Below are 13,000 nucleotides of genomic sequence, written 5' to 3' on the forward strand. Positions count from 1 at the left end.
CATTCAAAATGGTGTAATTGTAATTGGTAACAACCATGTCCACTAGTCCACTTGACCACAATGACAAACTGCAAGTGCGTAGCTGTATTAAGCGTTTTGCTTCACAAACTGACAGGACGAGCTGCTTTACAGCCCTGGATTCTGGACCTCCTGGTTCAGGGGTATTTTTCAACCTGGACCCCAAATCATGAAAGATGATGGATCCCTAAAAAGATAGACGTTTTTAAGATCGTTTTTTTAACCAGAAACAGTCGCGATAGCTCTCTCGTCAAAGCTACCAGATTCCCTTGACAAAAATAGTAATTTTACATCTCTGGTCTACTGCTACCTTGATCGGTTAGTTTGTGTTATTGTGTGACTTTTGTGTTTTAAACCCTTAAAAACACCAATTTTAACTGTCACACAATAACACAAACAAACTAAAACAACCAAGTCACACAATAACACAAACTAACTAACCGATTGCGGCAGCGGTAGACTGGCAACTCCCGTATTCTGCGAGGTAAAATTTGTGTTTTTATCAATGGAGTCTGGTGGCTTTGACAATAGCAATATAATGACTGGTTAAACAAAAAGAATCCCTACTCTTTTAAGAAAACAAGCACTTCAGTGGGCGTACTTTGATGGGCCACAAAAATTACTTTGCAGCCCGGTTTTGCTGCTGCCGACTGCAGCTGAGTGTCATTTTTGTTGTTTGGCCACCAACAGAATCAACGTTAATTAGCGACAGCTGGGGAAATTTGTTGGTGACAGTTGTCATTGTAGCTGGAATAAACAGTTGCTGACTAAACCTTTCAGATCTTACAGCTTATTAAAACAATCTTAATTTTGTTAAAGTCGCAGCTCTTTGGATGAGGAAATTGCACTCAAATCACGAGTTTTGTATAAAAATGATTAATCATTCAGCCCTAACCAAATTGCTATTTGCTATTTTTAGTTTATTAATTTTTTTAATAAAGCACAGAATTCTTTTTCAGGGCTTCTACAAAACTAAACAATTTAGTCATATTATATGGGGAAGAAACTGAATACAGTGAGAATGGACAACATGACAGTGATGGATGCACTGTAGCTCTTTAGTCAGTTGCTCTATCTACTGTATTTGGGAAAGGCAAGCTAACAAGAGCATGAGCATCAGTCTATGATAACAAAACAGTAGGTGGAATAAACTTTCTTGGTCCCTGAGGGATTTAGTGCAGGCATTAGACAGATTGACAGAAGGCTGCATATCAACTTGTTTTCCATGTTTTGTGAAGCATACACACACACACACTCACAAAGATACATACTGTACTGTACAGTACATGTATTCATAAATATATTCATAGCAGACTGTTTATTGAGCTCTATAGATAGTAATGGCAGCCACTGCAGAGCCGTACAGCTTAATGAGAGTCAAAACTTGCAATTCCAAATAACTGTGTCTGCAGAATCAACACATATTGAGACTAATGTGCTGTGTCCACAGGTGGATGCATAGTATAAAATACCTAAATAAACAAGCTGAATGTGAACATGGCCCTGGCCCTCGTGCTTGAAGCAGCAGAACTGAAATGAACATCTCTGTCGGCAGCATCAAAGCCTGTCGCAGCAGATCCCAAAGGACCCGGCTAGCCAGCTTGAAGCTCCACCTGTACAGCGCCGAAGCTTTCATCAGCTGCACATATCACAAAACTGCCATATCTGCTAACATAGCTGCTGCTAGCAACTGTGCGGGCTGCTGGTACCCCCACCCCACCCCCACAGAGTCATACTTGTTGAAAGGCCGGGCAACTTCACACCTTATCTGAAGCTTTTGTCGTTTGACACACACAAAGGATGCTGGGATTATGGCAGTGGGGGTTATAAACAGGCTTTGTCTTTTGTCTGTCAGGAGAACTCAGTGACTTAATTACAAAGAATGATGAACTGGGCCAGCTGAAGTTAGTTGTTTTGCAGCTGAGCCATGTAATGAGAATTTCACATCAAAAGATGATTGCGGTGCAAATAAACAGATGGTGTGGTTTAGAATATTGCTCTTTATAGGCTTCCATATTAACCCGGGTTAGAGCAATTAATGAAAAAAGGCTATTTGTTGCTGACTGACCCTTAAGGGTGTAGGTTTTCATAACCAACAGAAGTCAATATGGTTGTTGCCTATAGTGTAAAAACAAATTTTTCCCTCATTCATCCGTTCTGTCACATTTTCTCTTTACAACTTGTGTTTGTGTGTGATTTATTGTGTGTTTTTTGAAGAGTGTGTTTGCATCCCAGCTGGAGTGAAGACTGTTTATATTATTGGCTATGAAAGAGGGACCCCCAGGGGCCTCAGTAATGGGCTGGGAGGCCTCTGACTTCTTGTAATGGCCTCTGAATGTGTGTGTGTGTGTGTGTGTGTGCATGCGTGCGCACGTTTGTGTGTGTGAGAGAGAGGCACAATTGCAGCACTATATAATTGTCAATGAGAGGACACACATTTACAGAATAAAATGAAGCAGATACACAAAGAAACACAGAGCGACAGAGAGAGGGAGCCTGTCCTGCACATAAAGGCACAAACACAAAGAAACACAATGTCTCTCTCTCTCTCTCTCTCTCTCTCACTCAGTCACTCAGTCACTCACTCTTGCACACACACACAAACACACACACACAGAAACTCACACATTGTGGTGCCAGCTGAGCCCAGTGTGTCCAATAACAGCAGGTGCTGTCAAGTGCAAGCACAGCAGACCTGCCCTGACATGGAAACACACACACACACAAGGGTGGATGCACATATGTCAGCACACCTCACACTCATTTATACACCTTCCTCTTTGTGTAACTCTCACATTCAATAAATGTTCTCATAGTTAAAACTAATGTCTGATAGGTGTAGTTTATACAAGGTTACAGTTCATGTGCGCTTTAAATAGTGTGTGTGTGTGTGTGTGCCTTTGTGTGTATACCGTGGCTGTGAAAGGCTGCAGTGTTGCCATATGGTCTCACATTAGGACACTGTGAGCTCAGCCATCCAGAAGTGTGTGTGTGTGTGTGTATGAAGAGAGTGAGAATAATGGAAAATAAAGGCCTTTAGTTGATGTATAAGCTGTTTGTGTGTAAACCCTTCTAGTTGATCATGTAGAACTGTAGATATTGGTCTCTTTTTGGGCTAAATAAACCTAATAATGGTCTTTCTTTCTTTTTTTCTTTCTTTCTTTTGTTAATGTGCCTTGTCCTTTGTCTCCTGCTTCCTCTTCCTCCTCATGTCTCTCTCTCTCTCTGTCTCCCTGTGTGTTTGTGTGAGTGTGTTAATATATTTAGCAGTGCCATATCGTTTGCTGTGCTGACTTCATTAACTATCGCAGCATGAGGCTCCAGTGACTGAATGATAATAAACCTACAGCACACACACACAGCCCTGGGAGCCTAACTGTAATGCATAGATAACTGATTACAGTTTACTTCATTAGGATAAGAGCACTAATTGTACTAATTGAACTTTAAGAAAGTCCGTTATTAAGGAATGGACTCGAAGTTTTCCAAAAATACAAATAGGCTGTATATGAGATCAACTTGATTAAAACAGTGAAGCAATACCAATATTTTAATTTTGATCAATAGTGGAGCCATTGATAATTACAAAATGACATCATAGTAGGGCTTTTTATTATTGACTAATCTGCTGATTATTTCCTCAGTTCATTGATTCATTGTTTTGCCTCTAACATGTCAGGGGGAAAAAATGTCAATCACAATTTGTCAGGGCCCAAGGTGATGTCTTCAAATAGCTTGTTTTGTCCAACCAACAACTGAAATATATTCTGCTTGCTCACTTCAGCAAGTCAAACCATCAGATATTTGGCATTTTTGCTTGAAATTGACTGAAACAAGTAGTCGGTGTCAAAACAATTGCTGATTAATTTACTAACATTTTTAGCTCCACGTCATGGAGTTATATGTTTGTCTGCTATAGTGTATAGTTTAAATGCGGAAACTGTTTTAAATCAAATTTAAGGTTCAAGTGGTGTTAAGGCTCATATCAGCTTTAAGAGGTGATTGGTAATTAAAAGCAGAATGACACTGATGGGTTTACTCTTCACAACATTCCCCTCTGTCTTCCCCTCTGTTGTTGATTTGCTGTTCCTCGCCACTAATCTCCTCTCCTCCCCCTCCTCCTCCTCTCAGGTCAGCGTGTTGGAGCGTCAGGTGATAGATTTCCTTGGCTACCAGTGGGCTCCCATCCTGACCAACTTCCTCCACATTGTGATCGTCATCCTGGGCCTGTTTGGCACGATTCAGTTCAGGCCGAGATACGTCACTGGGGTGGGTTGTACACACTCACACTCACACACTCACTTATTGGAAACAGCCATTTTACACATCCTTTGCCCTAGATTCATAAACAGCCTCTTATTATCCTATACTCAGCTCTCTGCATTAAATAATGAGGACTAGTTGTATTACTGCTGTTGCATAGGAGTGACAGTTTAACCATTTTTTAATTTGAAGTTTATCATTTGTATGTCTCATAGCACAACCAGCCATGAAAATTGTACCATGGTGACGTCTTTAGCTGCACTGTGTGTACAGAACAACATAACATGTTTAACAACTGATCCTCTCTCAGATGTTGAAAGCTTTTTTATTCATACCTAGAGAATGCACTGTGAAACAGCAAAAGCTGCATGTATATAACAAGAAATATGACCCAGTCTGAATAAATCATTTAAAAAAAAAAGCCTACTGGTGGATCCAAGACAAAATAATTCGAGAAAATAATTTACGCTTCAATAAACTTTCAGAAGTTCCCACAGCGGCTGCAGGCCTCCACACAGCCCTCCCACACATCATACAGTATAAACCCTGCCGACCCCTCCCAAAGACCTTCACATGAACACAGAGAACATTAAGCGAGACGATTGAGATAATGACAAGCAATGAAAGTTTGACCTAAGCTCATAAATTCTGCTTTACTTTCATCATTCATTCATTCTTTCCTGCTTATAACGCATTTTTTACACACATACACATGCGCATCCTGCTGTCTATTTTCTCTCTCTGTCTGGTTTAATTCCTGTGATTGGTTGCACTCTTCGCCGCTGTTTTTGTGTCTCTGCATCTTAACTACATCAAAAGTGAAGCCCCCCTCTGTCTTTTCTCTCCATCTCGTTCGCTACAAATGCAAGACGTGAACATGCTTTTCTAATTCTCCAACAAAGGCCTGTCAGGTCCTGTCTGCCTCTCACTTTCTTCTCTCCCGTCCTGTTTCTCTGCAGTACGCAGCCTGGCTGGTCGTGTGGATGACCTGGAATGTTTTCATCATCTGTTTTTACCTGGAGGTTGGAGATCTGTCCAGAGTAAGAAAACAGTTCTTTGGATTATTTCTCCATCCATGTTAAGTTTTCCAATGTTCGTTGTCACTTAACTAAGACCAAGACTGCACTTTTAAAGTGTTGTTGCATGTGGGATTTCTAGAGTTAGTGTGGATCTCTAAGGCCCCAGGTACACTTACAGTTGTGTGTCTCATATTAAAATGAAGATGCAAGTATAAGGCTGGCAGTATTCTATATTTTTCTTATTGTCAGCAGACGCCATGTGAAGTCTAAATCCAGCAAAGAATTGACCCTACCAAAAGTATTGTTTCCTGTGTATCCAAAGCCTGATGTAGCTAATGCTATACTAAAGAACCCCACTGTGGTCCAGAAACAATTAAAAACAATGAGCCACATTGTTGCACTGGGTGACAGGTATATGTTTATCTTACCATAAAAATGGGCACTGTAGTTTATTTTAAGTCTGTCCCACATACACCATCTTGCATTACTCCCATTTGAATAATGTTTATTAAAAACTACAGTAATCAGCTAAATTTCATTTAAATTTAGCCACAAATTTGCATCTTCCTTAGCCAGATCTCAAATCTTATTTTATCTGTGTAGGTTTTCCCATGCTAGATGCAAATCTGGGTAGACCCTATCTCAGTCCAGAGGAGGGCGGTAATGCATTTAAAGCTCTTGGCAATAGTAAAAAGGCCACAAGAAGAATAACTTTAGCTAAGAACTATCCATAATCTAACACAAACAAAAAGTAACACATGGATGGCTCCTCTGAAAGAACCATGAACGAGACAAAATCCATGTCTTTCTCTGTATACGGATCACTGCTCTCTGAAGCTAGACTGTTGTCTTTTTGATATGCTCTCTAAAAGCCAGTGTCTGCACCCGGCAAAGAAGGTGTGTTTGTGAACTACACAAACACACCCTCCTGTGTGATAATAAGATGAGAATTATCTCCCTACTTTGACCGCAAGTGCTGAAATCGCTGAGACGGCTTTCTAGCTGTCTCTTCTGACAGGAAGGGTCACATCATTTTAGCGTCATTTTAGTATAACTTCAGCTGCCATAATCACGGGGGCAAGACCGTGTCAGTGGCTACTTCCACAGACTGCTAACAGTTAGAGGAGTAAAGATGAGATAAGTAAGGCACATCTTGACTAAACATGTGAAAACATCCTGCGGTGACTTCCATAAGCAGATGGAAATCTTTCTCCAATATTTCTTTTTTGCAGTATAGCTCTCTGATTCACCCAAGTCACATTAACTGGCTTAGTGTTAACGGAGTATAATTCTCGCACTGACTCGTAATGATGAGATCAAAGCGTTTCAGTTATTTGATTGGTAGTACAGACTGATAGGGCTGCTCGATTATGGCAGAAATCATATTCACGATTATTTTGGTCAATACTGAGATCACAACTATTTAACACTGTTACTGATTGACTTAGGAAACATAACATGTGAATGTCATCTTTGCTCAGTCCGAAATAAACATGCAACATCCTGGATGAGAGTGAGTTTGGGCTTTTAGGGAGGGTCGTGAGGCGTCGCTGTAAAGGAGAAGGGTGCTCTGGATCTATAACACAAGACAAAATGAGTGTCACTGTGAAACAGCATGCGGCATGATAATCTTTTTATCTTGATTAACTTGATTTTATAATCGTTGGAAGCCAAAATGGAAATTGTGATTACAATTCGATGAGTTGCACATCCCTACCTACCAATATACATATGAAACATGAGCTTAGGTTGTTCAAGTCTTTTCAGACTCAATTTTCAAAAGCGAATCCATTCTACATTTAGTTGATTTTAAATACAGATTATCAACTTAGACAATTAATTAGGGCCAATCAGCGCTTCCATAAACAGAAGAAATCAGTTGACAGGAGTACTGATTATGGCTGATTACACTCTGTGGTGTGGTGTTGAAAAAATGGCTTCCCCCACCGCAATTTGCTCTAAATTACTCGTTCTATTGGACGGTTATGTAACCTGTCTGCTACCAGTTATGGCAGCACATATCATCTATCCTAATCCTCATCCCTTTGGTATTCTCAGCTTTTCGATCATAATCACTGTTAGCTTAGGACTGAAGCGTAATTGCAGCATATTGTTCCGCTACTTTTCCTGTTCCCTCTGGTACTCACTCACTGTTCGATACACTCATCCCTGGTCTGTCTGTTCTCCCAACACACACACACACACACACACACACACACACACACTGTGAGCATTGTTAAGTTTTGTTGCCATCCAAACTATGGCCAGAAGTTTTACAGTGAGTCAACAGTCGTATAAAATCCCCCCATCTTCTGTCTAGAAACCTGCAGCTTCATTGATCTCTGATCTGAACCTATGATTTACACCTCTCACCGTCCCTGAGGCCTAGTTTTAACAGTTACAACAACCACTACAGCTGGGAGGAACTGCTGTTTGGGTTTAGTCTTTATCACACTGAAAATACAAGCCTGTCAGCCATTTTGGAACTAGAGAGCAAGTTAGAAACATCTGGAAAAGCTGCATAATAGCAATTCAAAGGTTAATTGAATAGAATAAAATTAATTATATCACCAAATGTATAATTTATATTCTATAATGAAATTATATGAGTCTAATATTTCTCCTCATTTTATTAGAAAAAGCCCTTCATTAAAGCTTCAGCACTGCAGACCAAAATCATCACATCTGGTCCCTAACGAGGGCAAAGCAGCTAGTTAATTAGCAACACCTTTATCAATTACCTGTGGGCCAATCAGAGAGGAGCACTCTCGAACCAGGCGCTGAACAGCTTGTTTTTATGACCAGAACAGTTTGTGCGTGTGCCTCGCTCAAGGGCACATCAACCTTGACCCAGTTACTGAGGGAGAGGGGAGCCCCCCCCCCCCGCCTGGATTCACCAGCTGTTGTATGAGATATGAATCCATCACCTACCGTTCCAGGGCTTGTTTACTGACCTGAGGGCTATTATTACACCGGACCACATGTAAAACAAGTATGGCTATGTCTGTGATTGTGTGATGTCCAACTTTAGAACAAAGAAAATCATCAAAAGATGATGAAACCGGATGTATGTTCTGTTGGCAGGACTGCAACATGCCGAACGAAAAAGGCTGCTAAAACAAACAGACATCCTTTTATTAATTGCGCTAACAAAAACTTTAGAGAGTAGGGCAGTGTAGGGCAGGTCATGTCTTTGCCATCCTAGCTAGGAAAATAAATATTGCAAACGGGAGGGCGCCAGGAGATGGCCTTGGTATGTTTACAGTTATTCTTTATAAATGAGACAAGAAGTGACAAAAAACAGCAGGGAAAAACATGAAAATGTTTATTAAAAAAGCAAGATAATTAACTTGCTTGTGGACGTAAAGATGTGTATTTTACCAGCAGGAAGCTTCCGGTCTGAGACTAAAACCAATGTGGAAGTCCCTTAAACTTGCATTCTATCGAACGGCCAGCAGGGGGCGACTCCTCTGTTTGCAAAAAGGTTCCATTAGAAATAATGGTAAAATGACCCTACGTCTCATCAGATTTATTACCTCGGTAAACACTTTCATAATGAGTTTATGATCTCAATTGCTAGTGTCATGTCTTCTTCAATACAACATGATGTTCATTTAGTAAATTATGGTCCCATTTAGAGGAAAATAGACCATAAAGCAGAGTATGCTTCAGGGCGGGATTATCTGTGATTGACAACTCGTTACCATGGCGACCTGTCAATCAGGCTAGAGTGACTTGTACCCACGGCACTGTGTAAATTTAACCAAGGCTGTTGAAGAAGTTTATTAGGAGTTGGCTGTTCACACTCTCTGGTGAGTACATTTAGTTTTAAGACTGTTGTTCGCTAGACAAAATTGTCAGCTCTGTTAAAATGACAGTTAAGGTGAATTACAGATGCACCTAGCTATGCAAGCTAGCTAGCTCCACACACGGCTGTTAGCTCCACCGTCTCCTCCAAATATGGTCACGTCCGGTGCCGCTGGCTGCAAAAACTCAACATGGCGGCGTCCTATTGGCCAAACTCGAGACTTCAGAACGGCAGTCCACAAACCAACGGTTGACATCACGTTGAGTACGTCCACTTCTTATATACAGTCTATGGTATTTTAAGTTGGCCAGCTTTTGCTTTTTACAGACTATCAGTAAATGTGAGTGAATGATTCATGTGCAGTAGTCTTTCAACCAACAAAATCTTCTTCCAAGAGTATTATCACTGCATTAATACTTTTAGCTAAACCCAGACAGTAAACAGTATATAAGTGAATACTAGTTAAATAAATCCCCACCATAGATGCCTGTAGCCACTGTAGCATCTGAGATGCGATAAGCACATTATAAAAATACAGTAGGAAAAAGAGACACACTAGACTTAAATGTCTTTACTGTTCATTAACTAAAATTTGACAAAAATATAATCAAATGACTAAAATGTGACTAAAACTAATGTACATTCTCATCAAAAGAGTAAGACTGAAACTTAATCAAAATCAGGTGCCATAGTTAAAGATGTACTATAAACACTGGCCAAATAGGTTATACGCTGAATGCTTGACAGCCCAACAAAAGTAGACACTACAGCAGGGCTGGACTGGTAATCTGGCAAACCGGTCAAATGCCCGGCGGGCCGACGCACCTTTGGGGCCGGTGTAACGTAAGTTATGTATTTTTATATTATAAAAAATAAAGCATGGACAGCGGCCATCTCTTACTAGCCCCCACCCCCTCTGCTCTCTGTTTCTTGCGTTACGGCCCCTCCCAAAAAAATCATCAGATGGCTGCCGCCAAATGCGAGAAAACAATCAATATGATTGCTACCGTGGCTGCAGTAGCTTCAACATCAAGCTGCAGTACCCGACGTAGAGCAGGCACAGGCACTTGAAGCAGTAAAGGGGAGCCGTGGCCACTGCCAGGCAGAGGAGGAGACAGCGAGTGACAAAGTGACAGGGCGAGGGAGAGAGAGCAGGAAGAGAGTGGAGGTGAAGCGGTAAGCATGGAGTAGCTCAACCTGAAGGAAGGGAGCAGGGGGAGGGTCATTTACGCTGGGGACGTGTACCCACCACTTTTTGAAAGCATTTGTTAAAAAACAAAAAAAGGTTTATTTGCACTGTAAGCCTGCTATGCAATGCAAATACAGAAGAAAACTGTGTTGTCCCAAAAAAGTATTTTAGGCTAAAAACAATAATAAGTTACTGATTACTGCATTATAGTCTATTATATTTTTATATTCTGAATTGTCACCTGCCACCTTAATTTTGGGCTTCCCTTCCAGACCCCCCTATTAAAATATATTCTTGTCTTGTTGTTATGGTGTGTGTTTCGTCACACCCCTAATCTGAGCCCTTTTATTGAAGGATGGGGTAATGGGTGAGGGGTGTCCGACAGAGTTTGATGGGCCGCCTGGGCCAAAAATGCCAGGGCCGATTTTTTGTCCCAGGCCAGCCCTGCACTACAGGTTTAGACATGGTTCACAAAAGATCAAAATACACGGTGTAGATAGAAATGAAAGATCAAGGTGAGTATATACCATAGTGACACATTTTTGCTGCTTAGCCTCGCCTCTTATTTTATGCGTCCTACTCACTGAGCGAACTGGATCAGAATAACTCTTTATTCTCTGCATTCGATAAGCGTAATGATGGTGTGCTGCGTGCTTCAGGAATACTGTGATGTAAATGAAAATCTCTTAATCTCTGTCTCTATTGCTTCCTGATGCCACTTCTTTCTTTCTCTGTTTCTCTTTCTCCCCACTCCTGTGCCTCGCTCTCTTCATCTCCGTGTAATTCACCCCTCCTCTCCCTCTGCTCACCCTATAATCAAGTCTTTTTCATGTTGTTTTGCAAAGTGCCATGTGAATCTGTCCTGTGCTCCTCTTCCGTCTCGCTCGTCTTCACCTCCTTGCCTCCTTTTCATTCACTCTTCACTCTATATTTCCAATGTCAAGACTTGAGGAAATGTGTCCCTGTCAAGATGGCACTGCTATTTATGGTGCATAGCAATTCATAGTGCTGGGCTTTCCGTATTGGCCAGTGCCAATTTAATACACAACTTTATACACTTAGGCCATTACTTTGAGGTCACAGGACAAAAGTGATTGCGACAGACTCCATTTTTCTTCATTACAGAGAGCTGACATCTTTCTGTGCATGAAAGAGGCAGAGAATCAGCCTCGACTTGATTTATGCCATGTTATCAGTGACTCTTGAATTTGTACTGTAGCTTTGATGTAATTTTCTAGTGCCTACACCCTGTTTTAGCCATGAATAGACCTGATGAGTGCAGCCCCATTGCCAGCAGAGTAAGTTTAGGAGAACACTGATCAGACTGTCAGGGAGGTACGTGAATACTTAGCGGCTGGGCTTCTCGTTCTAAATTAACTAAATAAATATATATTTGGGTTATTAAAGAATAGAAAATTGTGCAGACAAAGACAGCAAACGCATTCAGTTCCTTTCATGGTGACAGACATGCTTGTTCTGCAGTGTGTCAGTCTTAGTGTGCCAAGCTCTCCTGGCAGACTATTTGATGTTCAGCAGGTGAACTGCAAATATTCCCAGTGTTTAGTGGCATAGTGCAAAAAAAGTCCAAAAGATTAGGGCTTAAGAGGTATGAAATTTGCGTCTCTGCCTATGACATTTCTTCTTGAAAAGGAAAATAAACCCCAGACAGAGAGTGGAAAGGTGGGAGAGACAGTAAGGAGGGGGAATGCGTCAGAGTTTGTCAGCTCAGTTTCAAGTCAGGCGGCCAGATGGACAAGCAGACAGATCACGGTTGAGATTATAGTAAAGTGGCATCGATGAGACATCATTGATGTTAGAGTTAACAGGTCATTGTGAGGAACATGTTGCATGTCAATGATGAGTCACTGAGTCCCACACACACAGTAGTGCTGCAGCCCAAAGTTGGATGTAACTCACTTTTTTTATTCATCAGTTATTTTGAGTACGACAGTTTGAGCTTGACATTTGAAACATCAGTTTACAAATATAAAAACAAACCCTGTGGATTGGATGGATCTGTTACTGGGTCGTATTTCATTGTCTCACTGGTACATGGAGTAACATGCTCACACCAGTGCAGCAACCTTGCTTTTCATGCAAGGCTGTTTTAAGTCGGAACGTCAACTAAGACTTCTCATTCATGTTGACTTCAAAGTTGATCTTAACAGATGACTTAATTATTCCAGTGATTAAATATTTCACTTCCGTAAAGCCCTGGGACTCACGAAGGACAAGAGGTATGGCTCAAGCCGAGATAACCAAACTTTGGAAAACCAAAGGTTTGGAGCTCCTCATGATGAGTAAACTGAACTTCATGTGGAAAACTGGTGGAACCTTTAACAATACAAAGATTTGAAGAGAAACTAATATATGACAGCACCACTAACACATTTCCTGCCGTGGTCTTGACATAAACAATATAGTAACCTCCATGAGCGTTTAGCCAAATTGGAAGTGCAAAGTGGATATATTTTTAATCTTCCAGGTATATACGAAGTATTCAGTCAAGTAACAACTGCTCGTGTTGTTGGATAAACAACGATGGATCGAACAACGTCCATCCACAAATCCCCCCCTACACGTGGCTCCGTTTGACAATTTTTGTCACTTTCTGAAACCCGCAATCAAAAAAATCAGGCCCACTGCAGGCAGCGATTGGCCATCTGTGTGGAGGTGTGAAAGCAGGCTAGACATGAACATCTC

At 41.1% G+C, this 13,000-nt stretch overlaps 1 protein-coding gene across 3 annotated transcripts in view; it reads left to right on the forward strand.

Moving 5' to 3' along the window:
* Window positions 1-13,000, forward strand: part of nkain2 (sodium/potassium transporting ATPase interacting 2) — a 104,575-nt gene that overhangs the window by 53,222 nt on the left and 38,353 nt on the right. For all 3 annotated transcript variants that reach the window (XM_038726259.1, XM_038726258.1, XM_038726260.1), the window contains exons 2-3: window positions 4,150-4,287; window positions 5,241-5,321. In XM_038726259.1, the coding sequence (XP_038582187.1) occupies window positions 4,150-4,287; window positions 5,241-5,321 (219 nt within the window). The remainder of the gene's footprint in view (window positions 1-4,149; window positions 4,288-5,240; window positions 5,322-13,000) is intronic.

This window comes from Micropterus salmoides, unplaced genomic scaffold (assembly GCF_014851395.1).
Source record: "Micropterus salmoides isolate LMB-PRFRI ecotype aquatic unplaced genomic scaffold, ASM1485139v1 Ms_hic_scaffold_18, whole genome shotgun sequence".
Classification (NCBI taxonomy): domain Eukaryota; kingdom Metazoa; phylum Chordata; class Actinopteri; order Centrarchiformes; family Centrarchidae; genus Micropterus; species Micropterus salmoides.